General features: G+C 46.0%; 2 protein-coding genes across 5 annotated transcripts in view; one reads left to right on the forward strand and one right to left on the reverse strand.

Annotated features, from left to right (window-relative positions):
• Window positions 1–250: 250 nt before the first annotated feature.
• FAAP24 (FA core complex associated protein 24) lies at window positions 251–4,143 on the reverse strand. Of its 3 annotated transcripts, none has more exons than XM_039231937.1 (5): window positions 4,084–4,143; window positions 3,661–3,779; window positions 3,407–3,546; window positions 3,070–3,222; window positions 251–1,277 (listed from the first exon to the last, which is right to left on the reverse strand). In XM_039231937.1, the coding sequence occupies exons 2-5, from the start codon at window positions 3,764–3,766 to the stop codon at window positions 1,029–1,031; spliced, it is 648 nt and encodes a 215-aa protein (XP_039087868.1). In that variant the 5' UTR covers window positions 3,767–3,779; window positions 4,084–4,143; the 3' UTR covers window positions 251–1,028. The 3 variants fall into 3 exon arrangements, with proteins under 3 accessions (XP_039087868.1, XP_039087867.1, XP_039087869.1); XM_039231936.1 differs by having other exon boundaries at window positions 3,965–4,095; XM_039231938.1 differs by lacking the exons at window positions 3,661–3,779; window positions 4,084–4,143 and having other exon boundaries at window positions 3,070–3,217; window positions 3,407–3,489.
• Window positions 4,144–4,402: 259 nt separating this feature from the next.
• CEP89 (centrosomal protein 89) overlaps window positions 4,403–17,582 on the forward strand; it is a 62,911-nt gene continuing 49,731 nt past the window's right edge. For both annotated transcript variants that reach the window (XM_039231890.1, XM_039231891.1), the window contains exons 1-4: window positions 4,403–4,518; window positions 5,848–5,954; window positions 12,044–12,202; window positions 15,028–15,208. In XM_039231890.1, the coding sequence (XP_039087821.1) occupies window positions 4,480–4,518; window positions 5,848–5,954; window positions 12,044–12,202; window positions 15,028–15,208 (486 nt within the window). In that variant the 5' untranslated portion in view covers window positions 4,403–4,479. The remainder of the gene's footprint in view (window positions 4,519–5,847; window positions 5,955–12,043; window positions 12,203–15,027; window positions 15,209–17,582) is intronic.

A 17,582-nucleotide genomic window follows, 5' to 3' on the forward strand; every position in this document is an offset into this window, starting at 1 on the left:
GTTTCTACCCTAATTCACAAAACTTTCCTATATTTGTTTTATGACAGACATTTCGCAAAACAGGTCTCAGGGAGCTTTCAAGTTATTTCAGCATCTTTGGAAACATATGTGCATCTTTAATTGCATTTATTTTCTCAGTGGTCGATTGTACCTTTGGATCCCCACCCCTAGCTCTCCTCTCTGGACGCATCTGCCCCTGCCATTTTCCTATATATACCTTCCCACTGTTGGGCTATATATTTGCAAACACATTCTTTACCCCTCTCACACACATTGGCTTTTTAACTTTAAAGGGGACCCCCCACTCCAGGCTGTGTTCAGAAGGCATGCTCAGGGGCTATAAACAAACTGTAGCTACCAGGAAGGGAGAAGGACGGAGGGAGGGGAAAGAAAGGAAGAAGAAAGGCTGTACAATTGTTTATTTACACTGGCAGCACCCTCAAACCAGCGATAGAAAGAACACTAGGCCTGCCACCAGGAACAAGGGGCTTACGGTACACAGCACAGCACTTCATTGTAGGTTTGCTTCCTTTAGAAGGTCACTTCTACCTCCTTAAACTTGATTAGACTTTTCCATGCGAGTCAAGGTCAAGGTATGTTAAAGTCTGCCCAGGCTGGCTTTTTGCTGAATTTGAGAGTCCCTATTTAAACTCTCTTAGGAACATTCCCACGGGCCCTCTCTCTCTCTCTTTCTTTCTTTTTTTAAAAGATTTTATTTTAAAGTACTCTGTACACCCAATGTGGGGCTCGAACTCAAAACCCCGAGATCAGGAGTGGCATGTTCTACCTATGAGCCAGCCAGGTGCCTCCCAACGGGCCCTCTTTCACTAGCATGATGAGGACCGTGCTACCTGGAGCCTGCTAACTGCACGGTCTTAAACGCCTGAACCCAGAGAACAGGGCAGGGCAACCGGCAGCTTCCATTCAGGCCTCACCTCATCTTTTGTTAGTTGCAGCGAAAGATTTCCTTGTCCTCAATTTTAAATATGCGAAGGAAACCATGTGGCTCCTCGCAGTGGGAAGAGCCGTCACCCGGGCTGTGTGAAGAAGGCATGAATGTGCTGTGCTACTGCCTGGCCAACCACTGGCTCCAGTTCTCCGACCGAAGCGTTACTGAGTTGCTGGATACTTGGGAACTTCTGAAGCAGAAGCGGGGCTTTAACTTTTCCAACTCCTGGGATTTGCTGCACAGTTCGAAGGAGGGATAGCTCAGGGATCAGAGTCCGTTTCTTACTGAGGAAAGGGTTCTTACTGGGCTCTTTGGTTTGTTCTTGAACCTAATGGGAAAGTAAAGGAAAAGCACATGAGCGCCCTCTAGAGGACCGGCAGTTCTTCTACACATTAATGGAAATTGAGTTTTACTTTTTTTCCATTTGGTTCAGTTTGACTTACCACTACAAATGTTTTCATATACCACAAATCTGATTTTTCAGACATCAGAAAAACTACTGTTTTTTAAAATTTTTTTTTGAGATGGGGCGCCTGGGTGGCTTAGTCGGTTAAGCGTCCGACTTTCGCTTGGGTCATGATCTCGCGGTTCGTGGGTTCGAGCCCCGCGTCGGGCTCTGTGCTGACTGCCAGCTCAGAGCCTGGAGCCTGTTTCAGTCTGTGACTCCCTCTCTCTGACCCTCCCCTGCTCATGCTGTCTCTCTCTCTCTCTCCTAGAAATAAATAAAAATTAAAAAAAAATTAAAAAAAAAAAAATAAAATAAAATTTTTTTTGAGAGAGAAAGGACACAAGCAGGGACGTACGGGGGGTGGGGGGGCAGCAAGAAAGGGAGAGAGAATCCCAAGCAGGGTCCACACTGTCAGCGCAGAGCTTGATATGGGGCTTGAACTCACGAACCATGAGACCATGACCTGAGCGGAAATCGAGTCAGATGCTTAACTTACTGAACCACCCAGGCGCCCCAGAAAAATTACTGAAAAACGAACCATATGAGTACATAAAGGAGTAAGAGAGAAAAATGTATTAAAAATTAAATTTCCAGAATGCTTAAGATAAAGCAATGTAAGCAATGAACATACTCTTGAGGAATTCAAACATCTTTCTATTGTTCACTAATAAACGATTCAATTGTATGGGATTAAATTAAACCGAAAAGGGACTTGCTTAATACAGGACCCGGAGAAAGCTTGTCTGTCAGAGGAGAGAAACCCAGTCTTCAGTTAGCAATGAATTTGGAAGGCAGACAATCACATTACATCAAGGGAAGAACAGTGAAGGAAGGGATGCGGCACAGATGGAAGAGGGATCTGTGAACTACACGGGGCTGCCTGCATTATTTCAGTTTGATTCTCAATCCTAGCTACACATCAAAAGGGAAATTTTAAATCAACAACAACAAAAATTCATGCTTAGGTCCCACCCTGACATTCTGATTTTTAATTGGTCTGAGGTAAGGCTCATGTATCACTGTTTTCAAAAGTTTCCCAAGAGGACTGCCTGGGTGGCTCAGTTGGTTAAGTGTCTGACTTTGGCTCAGGTCACGATCCCCTGTTCATGGGTTTGAGGCCCCCCATCAGGCTCTGTGCCGAAAGCTGGGGGCCTGCAGTGTCTCCCTCTCTCTGGCCCTCCCCTGCTTGTGCTGTCTCTCAAAAATAAATAAATGTGAAAAGAATTTTGTTTTAAGAGTTTCCCAGGAAATTCTTGGGCGCCTGGGTGGCTCAGCTGGTTAAGCGTGGGATTTCGGTTCAGGTCATGATCTCACAGTTCGTGAGTTCAAACCCCTCACTGGGCTCTCTGCAGTCAGCACAGAGCCCGCTTTGGATCCTGTCTCTCAAAAAAACAAATAAACATTTAAAAGCTTCTCAGGAAATTCTAAAGTACAGCCAAGTCTAAATAGTACAACCAAGTTAATAATCAGTGAGGACAATGGAAAACTAGGCTTAAAAAAAAAAGGATCATCTGCTTCTGGCTGCAGTTGATCAAGGGTGAATAGATTCCTTTAGACTGGATTGATGGATTGCAACCATAACAAGCGCAGCACCTAGAGTACAAGATCCAGGAATGTCAGGTAAGCATCTGTAAGGCAGGGCTCCTGCAGAGGAGTAGGAATCAGCACTTACTAACTGGATAATAAGGCAGGAGGCTTCCATCTGGCTGGCCACTGGAAGCAACACCATCCCAAGGTCCAGCACAGTAAACTTCTGTATGGCTGAGAAGTATTGTTCACTCATCCGTGTTTTCTCAACTATCACCATCCCTTGAAGACTACTGGACTTCAGAGGAAGGAAAAAAACCAGTAAACCACTGTGTAACAAAACTACCTGCAGAGTTAAGAAAACTACCAGTCCAGTGTGCTTGGAATGGCCAATGGCTTTATATAAATTATTTCGGGGGGGGTGGGGGTGGTGGTGGATGGAAGTCAATTTTCAATTTCAATTTCTTCCATTCAGTACTTACATTTCTAACCCGAACAAGCCTCTTTCTGTAGCCATTTCCTGCCACCAGATCAGCTTCGGTGACATAAACAATGCAAGATCTGCTTGACACGTAAAAATCTACCGGTGTCAGGCCATCCTCAAAAACGATTTTAATTTTCCCTTAGAAGACAGACAAGAAAAATGAGTTCCGTGAGCGCTGGGTGAAAGGCGACAGTAGGTAGGACGTTTTTAAAAAGTTTAGAAGAGGCCTTTTGCACAGGGCAGCCCACTGACCTTGCATCCCCTGCACAAGCTGCGACCCGCGCCACTTCTGGTTGGCCACAATATGCCCAAAAGGCACATGCATGGGACCTGTGCCCTCAGGCCCGTTCCTAGCCATCGCCTGCCTCGATCTATAAGAAAAACAGAAGACGGCATTTGAGCAGGCTCTCCTGCACACGGCCCCACGTTCCACTCGAAGTCGGGGCCTCTTTGGTAGGAGCCTATCTGCAGTGTTCCTCAAAAGACTGGATTATTTCCTAAAGTCTAAGACCCAGGAGATTCCTGTTCTGGTAGCCGCGTCCCTCAATTCCGTCACCTGTTGGGTCCTGATACGCCCGCTCGGTCTGTGCGGTAGCTCCTCAGTCCGGTCCCGGGCGGGGACCGAGCCCTCCTGGACCCCACCTCCGCCACAGCCAGAGGTTCCGGCCCCTTTACCTGTGGCGCGCCACTTCCGGGTTCCCTTCGGTTAGCGGACCAGTTTTTCATCCTGCCCGCCCTCTGCCTCCCACGGTGTCGGATAGGCTATGGCGTCAAAGATCGACATCTGGTCTGGCCAATCAGAGAACTGACCATGCACCGTTTCCGCCCCGGAGAGAATTTGAATGGGGGACAGCTGGTTGCCAAGAGCGACGGGCGCGGAGTAACCGTGGCTCCGATTGGTCGAGAAGAAAGCAAAGCCAATGGCAGGCGACGTTGTTGCAAAGTGCATTGCGTAAAATAGCGTCTGGGGCTCGACCGGCGGGAGGGGCACAAGCCCTAGGGAGCGGCCCTCGCCTGTGAGGCTGTCTGCACGTCCATCCAGCCCTGGTCCAGCCACTCCCGGCAGTAAGGATGCTCCTGGGGTTTCGCAGAGGCCGCAAGGGCCAGTTTGTAAGTAGATTCCGGGGGCCAGGAGTTAACGGGGAGTGGTTTGGGATTTGGCCTGAGGTTGAGGCCAGGTAGCAGCACCAAAGGAAATGATTTTCCGTTCGAGAAGCCCTGATTTTTTTGTGTTCTAAAGCATCCTCTATCCCAGGGTCGGCCTCAGTCGGACAGGAGTCGCCTTGTCTCCCTTGAAACTTTTGCAACTTTTGGGGAGCACTCCTTCCGGCACAGACCTACTCCCCTGAATCCCCCAGTTGGAAATCGTTCTTAAGATTCCTCCCTCCACTCCCCGCCGCGCACGCCCCATCAGCCAAGTTCCATAGATTCCACCCACCAAATATGTCTGGCAGCTGTTTCCGTCTCCACCCCGGTTTCCAGACCCGAAGGAGCCCTTCCCGCCCTGTGCCGCCGCAGCACCAAATTTGTCTTTCCCTTTCCCTTGGCACTTTCCATAAATCCATGTTATGTAATAAGTACTTGGGTGTCTCCCCTCTATATTACCTTGAGGACGAAGACAAGGTTTCTTCATTGCAGTGCTGGTGTTTCGCCTCTAGTAGGTGTGAGTGAATGGCTAGTGCCTGGAAAGTGAAGACCGGGCTATACTCAGAAACTTCCAGGGCACCTCGGGTGGCTCAGTTGCTTAAATGTCCGACTCTGATTTCATCTCAGGCCATGATCTCACGATTTGTGAGCTCAAGCCCCGCAGGGGGCTCTACACTGCCAATGCTTGGGATTCTCTCTCCCGACTCTCTCCCTCTATCCCACTCGCACTCACTCTCTCTCTCTCTCTCTCAAAATAAATAAATAAACTTAAAAAGAAACTTCTGAATGATTGCCAGTTGCCTACAGCCAGATTCTCTGATTTCCACTGTGTGCAGGGGCTAGTTTTCATTGTTCTGCATCTTTGACATAAACTATCTGAAATCTTTATTAAGCTTCTACCAGATGTTGAGTAAGGAGGGAAGTACTTGAGTTCCAGGGTTGATAAAGACAAGAAGATTGCCTGCCCTCAAGAAGCTTCCATTCTGCGAGGGACAGCAAGTGAGGGACTGGAGTAATCGGGGGTCATGCTGTGAGACAAGTGGAGTCCTAGAGGGTGACTGTGAGGGAGTGTCGGGAAGGCCCCTCTGAGGAGGAAAGACGAGAGAGCCCCCACAGTGGGCAGCTGCAGTGGTGTTCTCTGGGTGGGCGTGTCTCCATGGCCAGGTGGGTTCCTGGTGGGGTTCAATCCCGGGGTGGCCAGTGCAGGTGTCTCCTCTTGGGCCCAAGGAGGGGTGGTGACGGGAGTCGGGTGATCCCATACACCAGTGACCCGGCTGGGTTTCATTTGTGCAGAAACACATCGTCCACGGCCTCCTGCCCGCAGCCAGCATCGCACCGAAGCCAGCTGTGCCCCGCACACCTCCTCCCCGAAGCCCTAACCCTTCTCCAGAGAGACCAAGGTGAGTCTCAGGTGAGCAGGCATTGAGGTGACCCTTGTGCTCAGCCGCCCAGTGGTAGGTCCTGGAGCTGTTGAAACTGGTAAGAAAATCACAAGTAGGGCCATTAGATTCATGTCCTTTGAAGTGTTTGTCATGCTTCCATAATGAAGCAATTAACATGGTTTCTCTGTGGGATAATGGTCTGTCCTTTTCAGGTGTATGGAGTTTGCACATTTCATAATTGAATGCAATTAGCATTTTTCCAAATAGAAAGCTTTAAAGCCCAACTTTATAGGATGCTGAAAGGAATTTCAACTATGCACATAAATTTTCTTTTGAAGCACAAGTCTGCCTTTTAAAAGAGTTGATTTTGGGGGGCTCCAAGGTGGCTTGGTCTGTTACGCATCCAACTCTTGGCTTCAACTCAGGTCATGGTCTCACAGTTCATGAATTCAAGACCCCGTTGGGCTCTGCACTGGTAGCACGGAGCCTGCTTAGGATTCACTCTCTCTACTCTCTCTCTCTCTCTCTCTTTCTCTGTTCCTCCTCCGTGCATGCTCTCTCTCTCTCTCTCTCAAAAATAAAGAAATAAACATTAAAAAAATAAATAAAAGAGCTGATTTTGGGGAAAGAAAGAGAAGTGTGTTCACTCACCAGGGCCTGGGGTTTCTCCATTTCCGGTGCTCCTTACACCAGAGAACTGATTTTCTTTTATGCCTAAGACTCCTGCCTGTGCCTTCTAAGGCTTTAGACACAGGAAAATTTTAGACTATGTTTTATCCATAAAAAAACGTGGATACATGGCTTGATTGTTACCAGTGGATTAGCAGTGAGAACCTTTGAGTGTTCCTTGAAACAAGAATATTGTATGCTTCCTGAGTAAAAAACACTTTGAAATATCTTTAGTGTTTGTTTCTTCCTTAAGTACCGTGTTGATAACAAGAATAGTCATTTGTGAGTGTTTACCCTTGCTGAAGACTGTTGTAAGTGCTTCAGAAGCATTATTTCATTCCATCCTCAGCAAGGCTTGGCAACTTTGGCATATTTCTACATTTTTAAGAAGTAAAGGATGGCGTTCAAATTAAACTTAGGTGTTACTGCGCTTCACAGGGAGTGTAATAGTGTAAGAATCTTACAGCCAATGGGGCGTCTGGGTGGCTTAGTCATTTAAGCGTCCAACTTTCGCTTAGGTCATGATCTCGCAGTTCGTGGGTTTGAGCCCCGCGTCGGGCTCTGTGCTGACTGCCAGCTCAGAGCCTGGAGCCTATTTCAGAGTCTGTGATTCCCTCTCCTCTGACCCTCCCCTGCTCACGCTGTCTCTTTCTCTCTCCTAGAAATAAATAAAACATTAAAAAAATTTTTAAACCAGAATCTTATAGCCGTTTACCGCTCTTTCTCCCTTCCCGTTCTTCGTCGTTACTGTTGTCATACATTTTAATTTTTTTTAAAGTTTATTTACTTATTTTGAGAGAGAGAGAGAGAGAGAGAGAGAGAGAGAGAACTCCAAGTGCCGCCACCATGGAGCCCAACACGGGGTTCAAACTCAGGAATTACAAGATCATGACCTGAGCTGAGATCAAGAGTTGGACACTTAACCAACTGAGCCACCCAGACACCCTGGTCATACATTTTAGATCCATGTTTTGTAAGTCCCACAATATATTCTTACTGTTTTTGCCTTAAGCAGCCTTTTACCTTTACTTAATCAGTTTTATTGAGGGGTAATAAACATACAGGACACGTTTCTATGCACCAGACCATCACTGCGATCAAGATAATAAATCCATCCATGGTCCCCTAAGGTCCCCTTCTGGCCCTTTGTGATTCCTCCCTCCTTGTCCTCTCCCACACCCCGTGCCTCTGCCCAATCTACCCTCACCTCGTCCCCAGGTAGCCACTGCTCTGCCTTCTGTCACCTCAGGTTCATCTGCATTTTCCAGAATTTTGTATAAGTGGAATTACACAAGATAATTACGCCGGCTTCTTTGATTCAGCATGATTATTTTGAGATTCATCCATGTTGTCGTGAAAATCAGTAATTCAGTCATCCATCCTTTTTGTTGCTGAGTAGCAACAAATAATCCATTCACCTGGGGAGAGATATTTGAGTTGTTTTGGGGTTTTCTTATCTTAGAAATAAAGCTGCTGTGAACATTTGTGCACAAATCTCTGTTTCCCACATAGGCCTTCAGTTTTCTCGGAAACACACCTAGGAATAGAAGAGGTGGGTCATATACTAGGTGTATATTTACTAAGTAACTGTCAGACTGTCTTCCAGAGTTTTTATTTCATTTATGTCCTGACCATTGTTGTATGAGTTCTAGTTGCTTCACATCGTCACCAACACTTAGTTTGGTCAGTCGTGTGTGTGTGTGTGTGTGTGTGTGTGTGTGTGTGTGTGTGTCTGAGAGTGGTTTTATAAATTTACTTGACATTAGTCCTAACTCATGTTGCCTGCTACAGGATTTTGAAAGTGGGGAAAGGTGCACAGATAACAATGTTTAGAGGTCGTCTGGTGAGTCTCCGTCCTCCTGATGCTTCCTGGATGGCTGCATGCTGACCCCGAATGGGCCATTCCTCATTCCCTCGGCCTGGGCAGCTCTCTTGTGCCCAGAGTCCATGCACACATCTGAAATTCCCTGCTCCCTCCTTGCAGTTGTCTGGATCTTTCTGCCCGAGGGGGCCTATCTCTTGAAGCTCACTCTGCAGAGGCATTGGTGAATGTTGGCGGGATGATCTCCGGTCGCTGCCTCATGGATGCAGAGTGGCCCTTCTCACCAGCCCTCTTTGTGGGACCCATTCTGCCAGGCCTAGGTTGGAAAGGGTCGTCCTGGCCAATCTTTTACATTTTGGACATTCTAATGAGTGTGTAGTAGTATCCAATTGTGGTTTGTTTTTGTTTGTTTTTATTTTGTTTTTTTGTGGGTTTTTTTTGCATTTCTTTTGATAACCAAGGTTACTGAGCATCTTTTCATGTGCATTTGTCATTTGTATATCTTCTCCAGTGGAACTTCTGTTCACATCATGGGCTTTTATTTTATTTTATTTTATTTATTTATTTTTTAAATGTTTTATTTATTTCTAGGAGAGAGAGAGAGACAGCGTGAGCAGGGGGGGGTCAGAGAGAGAGGGAGTCACAGACTGAAACAGGCTCCAGGCTCTGAGCTGGCAGTCAGCACAGAGCCCGACGCGGGGCCCGAACCCACGAACCGCGAGATCATGACCTAAGTGAAAGTCGGACGCTTAACCGACTAAGCCACCCAGGCGCCCCTATCATGGGCTTTTAAAAACTGCGTTGTGTGTGCTCTTCTTACTGTGTTTCAAGAGTTCTTTATATATCTGGATGCGAGTCTTTTACCAAATATGAGGTTTGCAGATACATTCTTCCCATACATGGCTTGTCTTCATTCTTCCAAAGAGCACAAGGTGGGGGTGCCAGTTGGTCAAGTGTCTGACTCTCGATTTTGGCTCAGATCAAGATCTCATGATTCATGAGATCGAGCCCCACATTGGGCTTTTCACTGACAGCGGGGAGCCTGCTTGGGATTCTCTCTCCCTCTGCCCCTTCCCTGCTCTCTCACACTCCCTCTCCCTCTCTCTTTCTCTCACACTCTCTCAAAATAAATTAAAAAAATAACCATTAAATAAAGAGTAGAAGTTTCTAAATTTTTATGAAGTTTGTCACACCAATTGTTTTTCTTTTACAGATCATTTCAGTATCATATCTAACAAATCTTTGCCTACCTTAAGGCCACAAAAATTTTCTATTATATTTTCTTCTAGAAGTTTTATAGTTTGGGGCTTTACCTTTAGGTCAAAAATTCATCTTGAGTTTGTTTTTGAATATAGTGTAGGAGGTACAGATTCAAGTTCATTTTTTTTGCATGTGGATATCCAGTCATTCCAGCACTATTTGACAAAATGCATTATTGTATTTGTTATCTGTTGTGTAACCAATTACACCAAAACTCAGTGGCTTAAAGCATAAAACGATAGCATTTTTTAAATTCCATATCTCACGATGCCCTTTTCTCTTTTTAATTATTTTCTCCTCTCTGTGTTTCATTTTGGTTATTTTCTCTTGTTTTGCCTTCAACTTTACTAATCATCTCTTCTGCTGTTTGTCTCATCCAGTGTCATTTTCAGCTTATGAAATTCAAGTCTTATTTTAATAATTTCCCATGTTTCGGGGCACTTGGGTGGCTCAGTCAGTTAAGCGTCCAGCTTCGGCTCAGGTCACGATCTCACGGTTAGTGAGTTTGAGGCCTGCCTCTGGCTCTCTGCTGTCAGCACAGAACCCGCTTTAGTTACTCTGTCTCCCTCTTTCTACTTCTTCCCCACTGGTTCTCTCTCTCTCTCAAAAATAAATAAACTTAAAAAAAATAATCTCCCATGTTTCTCCATAGGTTTTTGAACACATGGAATAGAGTTATAACAACTGTCTCAGTGTCCTCTGCTAATTCTAACATATGTGTTCAGTTCTGATTGGGTTTCTATTGATTCTTCTCATCATTTAGAGTCATGTTTTCCTGTCTCTCTGTGTGCCTGGTTATCTTGGATTACATACTAGGCATTGTTCTAAGTTTTACCTCTTGTGCGTTGGATATTTTTGTATTCCTATAAATCTTCTGGAATTTTGTTCTTGGATACCGTTAAGTTACTTGGAGACTGATTTAATCTTCTAGGTCTTGTTTTTATGCTTCGTTAGGTACGGCCTGAAGCATCTAGGGCTAATTATTCCCAGAGGCAATTATTCCTTTCCGAGTACTGTACCCAGTGTCCTGTAGATTATAACTGTTTCCCATCTGTCTGGTGGGAACAAGCATCATCCCCAGCCATGTGTAAGCACCTGGCACTGACCCCCTAGTCATTGTGGATGATTCTTCCCCCAGGCTTGGATAGTTTCCTCACATTCCTGCACTGAGGAAACTTTGTGAACACTCAGGGGGCCTTCTGCAGATTTCCGGAGCTCTCTCTGTTTAGCTCTCTCCTTTCCGATACTCTGCCCTGCAAATTCTGTCTGCTGTGCTGTTCCTGGACGTTCACCTCCGTCTCCACAACTCAGGAGGTCCACCTGGCTGCACTTCAGTTCTTCCTCCCTGTGCCGTGACCTGGAAATTCTCTCAGGAATTAAGCTGACATAATTGTAAATCTGTTGTTTTGTTTTGCTTTCTCAAGTGGGAGGGTAAATCCATTACTCTGTCTCTCCAGTGGCATAGTTTTGAATAATTTGCAAGTGTTTTTAAAATGCCTTTTTAAAAAATGTTTATTTTTGAAAGAGAGAGTGAGGGAGATAGAGTACAAGTGTGGGAGGGTCAGAGAGAGAGGAAAACACAGAATCCAAAGCAGGCTCCAGGCTCTGAGCTGTCAGCGCAGAGGCTGACACAGGGCTTGAGCCCACAGACTGCGAGATCATGACCTGAGCCGAGGTTGGATGCTTTTCCAACTGAGCCACCCAGGCGCCCCTAAAATGCCTTTTAAAATCTTTTTTATCTTATTCTTTTTTTTTTATTAAAAATTTTTTTAATGTTTTATTTATTTCTGAGAGAGAGAGAGAGGCAGGGTGAGCAGGGGAGGGTGAGAGAGAGAGAGGGAGACACAGAATCTGAAGCAGGCTCCAGGCTCTGAGCTATCAGCACAGAGCCCAAAGCGGGACTCAGACCCACGAACTGCAAGATCATGACCTGAGCCGAAGTCGGACGCTTAACCAACTGAGCCACCCAGGCACCGCCCCCCCCTTTTTTTTTTTATCTTATTCCATCTCCCTGTTTTGTTTTCAATTCTGATCTTTCATTTAAATAGGAAACTACTTGAATATAGACCCCCTGGGTTAGAGACCTGTACTGAGACATATCTCCTATGAACTCGGAAATCTTGGGCAAGTCATTTATATTTTATGAAAAAATGGAGATGACGCTAATAGCTGTTGGTGTGATAATGGAATGAGGTTGCCTGATGGCACATCCCAGACGGCGGGCACGTGGTCCATAGATACGCACCAAGCGTTACAGAACAGAAGGTCAGCCTTCATTCATGCTTAGGCCCTGTTGGTCAGCCTTCAGCTTGCAGGTCTGGGTCCCACCTTCTCACGGGGATGTTTTTGTCCCTAGGTCTGCCCTGGCTGCAGTCATCCTCACAACAGCACTGACCGGCCGGACTGTTGCCATTCCTCAGCCTCGTCAGAGATCCCTGTCTGAGAGTGACACGACTTGCGTGGAAAAGGACAGTTTCATCCAGCCCTATGCCACCACCTCAGAGCTGAGGCTTCAGTAAGGGCCCTGTTGCTGCCTCTGCTTCTCGGGGCCGAGGAGCAACGGCTCACGCGTGCGCGGGCGTGTGTGTGTGGGTATGACTGGCGCTGAGGACTCAGGTTTTTCATCACCAGTGTCAAAGAGACACTGGCCTGGGGCATTGATTGCTTTTGATTTGTATCCAAATTTTCTCTAGAGTGGCTCTTGTTCAGTTATGGCTTGTGACAGCCCTGGTCATTTTCATGGCTGCACAGAGCCAGTGAATTCAGTGCTGCCCTTAGCCCCTCACAGGACTCTCTGTGCCACAGCCTAGATGATGACTGTTGTCACCAACCACTTCTCGTGTGTCTCTTCTCTGAACAGTCCCACTGATTTTACCTTCACTGGCACCTAGACTAGACCTTCAAGCATCATTTTCTCTGTTGCTTGAACAGAGAGCCAGCATAGGGCTGGGTGGTTTCCTCCTGAGGAAGATGGCGTTGAGGACAGCACTGAGGGAGGTGCAGGGAGCTCCTGGGGGCGGCTCAAGGGTTTGGGGGGGAACGGTCAGTGCGGGGCTGGAACGAACTTTCAAGACAGAGAAGAGGGAGCATGACACGGGAATGGCTAAAGGAAGATGTGTGTGGCGGGTGAAGTGGGGAGTCATTCAGGATGGCCTGGAGGGGTGGGCAGGGGCCAGCCTGGTGGTAACTGAGGTGTCCTGTTCTGAGGTTTGGTGTTGCCCCCCCCCCCCCCCCCCCCCCCCCCCGCCCGCTCTGACTTAGGAGGAACAGGAAGAAAGAAAGACGCTGAGGGCTTTAAGGGCCTATGGGGTGAGGTGGGGATTCGTGACCAGATTTGCCTTTTTATCTGTTGTGTTTATTCAATTCTGTTTTTGGAAGTTTTTCTGCATGCCAAATATTGTATATGTTTTGTGAAGTAAGATCTTATCAGTCTTTGTAGTTTCTGGCAGTATTGTGAAATCTAGAAAGACCTTCCCTATTATATAAATGCTCACTTCCTTCCAGGACATGTTTATGTTTTTGGTTTTCACATTCTAATCTTGATTTCATTTTGAGATGTTTGAAGGTAGCCTGTATTTCTCCTGGTAAGAATTTTACTCTAGCCGAATGAGAACTAAAGATGAGGAAACAATCCCCAACTTCACTAGAAAGAATAAGCAGATAAGACCACCAGAGGAAATCCAGAAAGGAAGAATATGACTCTGGGGGAAGGCTAGATTAGCTGCATCATACTTTATCGTATTTTTTCCTAAGTTTATTTTTATTTGTTTTGAGAAGGAGATAGAGAACGAGCGAGGGAGGGGCAGAGAGAGAGCGGGAACTCGAATCCCAAGCAGGCTCTGCCCTGTCAGCACAGAGGCCTGCTCAGGGCTCGAACTCACACACTGTGAGATCATGACCTGAGCAGAAGTCCGGAGTTGGGTGCTTAACTGACTGAGCCACCCAGGCACCCGACCACGTCATATGCATAGTTGAAGTAGAAAAACAGGACTGGTTCCATGGCAGAGAAGTGCACATGGACACCCTGAGGGGACCTGGTGTTTGCCTGCGACTGTGTCACAAAGGCAGCCCCACAGAGCAAAGGGGAAGGAAAGGATTTGACAGCATAGTGATTAGCAATCGGAGAAAAAAACTCAGCTTCAAGCCTTGCCCAGTTCATATATCAAATAAATTCCTGTTAAATGAAAGGATTAATCTGCACGTACACGTAAATAGGACCATGAAATCCTATGCCAGTCTTACCAAACCTCTCAGAAGGAGACGCCTCCTGTGCACTTCTAAGCTAATAACTTAGAAGGTTAAAAAAAAAAAAAATGTTGTTTAATCATCTCTTTGCTAAAAAAATTTATGTAGCCACAATGGAGTTAATAGAATAGGAAAAGTATTCACAGTAAATAAAAAGTCGGGGTTTTAACTTTGTAGATAAAAAAGTTAATTTTGAATTGGAATGGACATACTAGAAGCAAAGTATATAAATGTATCTGTCTATCTATAGATGTAGTTTGTATGTATGTAAACCAGAAGCAAAGTATATAAAACAAATATATGGAAATGTATTTTTTCAGTAAGAAATGCAGATTTATACAGTGAGGTTTACACTCTTTTGGCAAGTTTTGGAAAACTGTTACTACTGTAGTCCCAGGCTGGGGAGTTGGTTGGTGAAATGATTTTGTGCGATATGTTTGTAGACCCGCCAAATAGTTATACCATTTGACTCAACAGTCTACCATACAGTTATTCGGCTCATAAGACTAATCCTAAATAAGGAAGAGATTATCTGCACATAGATGTTCATTACAGAGTTACTTATAACAGTGAAAATTGGTGGGGGGAGGGATGGTGGTGATGGTGCCTGACTGGCTCAGTCAGTAGAGCATGCTGACTCTGGGTCTCAGGGTCGTGAGTTCGAGCCCCACATTGGGTATAGAGCTCACTAAAAAAAACAAAACAAACAAAACAAAAACAAACAAAGAGAAAAAACCAACAGTGAAAATTGAGGGGAAAAAACCATAAGTACAGGGAGTGGCTGACTAAACTGGTGTATCTCCTTGAGTGTGATCTTTTAACGTTTTGACTTTAAAAACATGTTACCAGTGAGGCAGATTGTACATGTATGCAGTGAACAGAGCTACAAAAACCTAGGTAGGAAACTAGAAATGCTACGAGTGTACAAAGAGATGGGCTAGTGGATGACTTCATCCTTGAGCTTCTGTATATTTTGTAACACAGCTGTAATAATTTTATGGGGAGGACTTGGAGGCAGGGCATCTAATACCAACATGAAATGTGAAGTGACCTGCTTGCCTGTTTATCTATTTTGCTCTCCACATTGTAATACAGACCAAATTGGCAGAATGAGACAAGAAGAACTTCTTTGCCGTCCTCTGAAATGCTGGGCTACGGGGAGGAGGACTCTGACACGCACCTGTCGTCCAGCTGCATGGAGCTCGATGACGTCAGCGCTTGCCGAGAAGAGGGAGGTGTCGGTGACGCTGTGTATGCCGTGCCCCACAGAAATCAGGTATTTGCCACATTCCAGAATTCCTTCTGCACCTTGACGCTAACTTACCGTAAAATTGTGTAGAGGGCATTAGTACGGATTTGCCTTTCTCTTTTTTGTAATGACTTCTGTTTGGGGCTGGTTTCTCTTAACACGGGCAGTCTCGGTTTTGATCTGCTGACGCCACAATCTCCAACTCTTTCCCTGATCGTCCAAAGACGGGTCCTTCAGAGACCAAAAATGATCACCTTCGCATCCTTAATGCAGATTCGCGTCCAGGGCAAGAAAGCAAAGCGTGCTCTTTTCCTTGCCGCCCACTCCATACCTAGAGCTACTTTTCCGATCACTTCTCCAGTATCACCGTGCATGTTGCAACCTTTCCTCAAATCCATGCGTGATGACAGGAACATCGCCGTCTGTCTCTGTGGTAGCTGGCATTCTCTGAGCACTCACCTTGTGCAAGTCTCTGTTTCAGGCTCACGTGTGCCCTTGTACCCGCTGCTGCAGAGGGTAGGTTGCATTTAGGGCCCCATCACACGGTGGGAACCGAGGCACAGAGAGATCGAGGGGCCCCATTCATCCACCGCTGCCCAAGCTGCTCCGATTTCAGTTCCAGGGCTTGGGGAACTGGATAGTGCCCTTTCCTTCGCAGCAAAAGACAGCACTGTGATTTCTTTTTCTTTTCTCTTTTCTGCCGTCACCAGGACACGTGGTACTTGGAGTGACTCTATATACAGATTTGCAGCATCGAGTTATATTCCTGTTGATTATATTTCTATTGATTGTCCCTCATGGTATTGACTCAGGTGTTCGGTGGCCCTAGGGAGCCTGCTTGGAGGAATCCTTTTGTGGGCATTTCATGAACTAACCATCGCTTGCAAACACAGGCAGACTGTAACACGCAGTGGGGTTTCTCTACAGCAGGGAGCCCTGGGGCAGGCAGCTGGCTGCCGAGCCCAGAGGAGGTTCTGCTGTGGGTCCCAGCGGGCCCAGGGCAGGTGCCGCCGCCCCTCCATCTGCACACTCTCCGGCCGGCATTTTGCACCGAGGCTACAGATAGAGTTGTATCCCTCAGCCACCTGGGGACGTGAAGCTTGCTACCCTGTTTTGCTTAGAAGAGGGAGATTATGGTGACCCAGGCACCACCCTGTGTCCTGAGCAAATCAAATCTGTTTTGTGGGTATGTCTATCATGGCTGCCTCGGGACCTGGGGGCAAAAGGAAAACAATGGTTTCCATTTAAAATTCGAAAACTAGAGCAAGACAGCTAGCAATATTCAGGAGTTGGTGAGGATGTAGAGGAACCCTAATTCTGGCTGGTGTGTGAGTTGGTATGAGTTTGGAGAGCTCTTTGACATTCCGTTTATATTAAAGCTGAACATGTGCATTTTCTGTAGCCTCCAGCAAGGAAAAACATTGCAAAGCAGAAAGTAACACAGCACATTAGTGTTCTCGTTCTCCAGAATGAGCAAGGAATGCCATCCTGTTAGCTTTTCTCGTTTCAAGTTTTGTAAAAAGAATTGAAATTATAGTTAGGGTTGAAATCGTCTTTGTCTCCCACCCTGGAAGGCCATCTGCTCTTGGACTTGGAATACATTCTAAAAGTCTGTGCTTTTATTCTCTATTTTATTCTCCAAATAAGTGTCAGCACACAAATACAGTATAATTTTTTTTTAATATATATATGTAGCAAATAGGTCACCATCCTAAACCAGGCATTGCATCTCTTGCCCTGTTTCACTCAGTGTTGCAGTTTTGAGATGACTCCACCTTAATTTTTTAATCTACATACCTACTGATGAACATTTCGGTCATTTCTTCGCACCTTTGGTACATGCACCTGTGTGTGCTAGGTCACACAGATATTGCCAGATTGTTCTCCAAAACAGTTTTTTTTCCCTTTTGCCTTCCCACCAGCAACGTATGCCTCCTAATGACCACGTTTCTGTACATCCCAGCCAACAGGAAAGCCTTGCCTGCACAACCCAGGAACCAGAGGTGGGGTTCTGGGAACTGACTGCAATTGGAAGAGCTCATCGTAGCCTGTACATTGTCATGGCCCATCGCAGATGGCATGAGAAAGGGCACTTTAAGCTGGAAAGGGATTTCAATTTCCCACAGACTTACAATTAGGTATTTTTGGTGGGGGAGGTCTGCAGGGGTTAGACAATAGGTGGAGAAAGACATGTTGACATTTCCTGAGCATTTAATATATATATCTTTGGGGGAAAAAAAAATGGGTGTGTGAAGCATGTAAAACTGCTATTTCACCACTAGGTGGCACCAGCTCTGAAGGAGATACTGCCAGTGGGGTACATTTAATATAAAAAAAAGTAACATTGCCTTCTCTGTATTTACAGTCTGTAATCCGAGGTAAATAATTTACAGTTTTATCC

Source organism: Hyaena hyaena, unplaced genomic scaffold (assembly GCF_003009895.1).
Source record: "Hyaena hyaena isolate Hyena2069 unplaced genomic scaffold, ASM300989v1 scaffold_61, whole genome shotgun sequence".
NCBI classification, from domain to species: Eukaryota; Metazoa; Chordata; class Mammalia; order Carnivora; family Hyaenidae; genus Hyaena; species Hyaena hyaena.

Coding starts and splice junctions, on each gene's coding strand:
- FAAP24 (XM_039231937.1), bottom strand. CDS start 3,766: ATGGCTAGGAACGGGCCTGAGGGCACAGGTCCCATGCATGTGCCTTTT. Junction 3,547..3,660: donor GCTTGTGCAGGGGATGCAAG/GTCAGTGGGCTG, acceptor CTGTCTTCTAAG/GGAAAATTAAAATCGTTTTT. Junction 3,223..3,406: donor GGCTTGTTCGGGTTAGAAAT/GTAAGTACTGAA, acceptor CTTCCTCTGAAG/TCCAGTAGTCTTCAAGGGAT.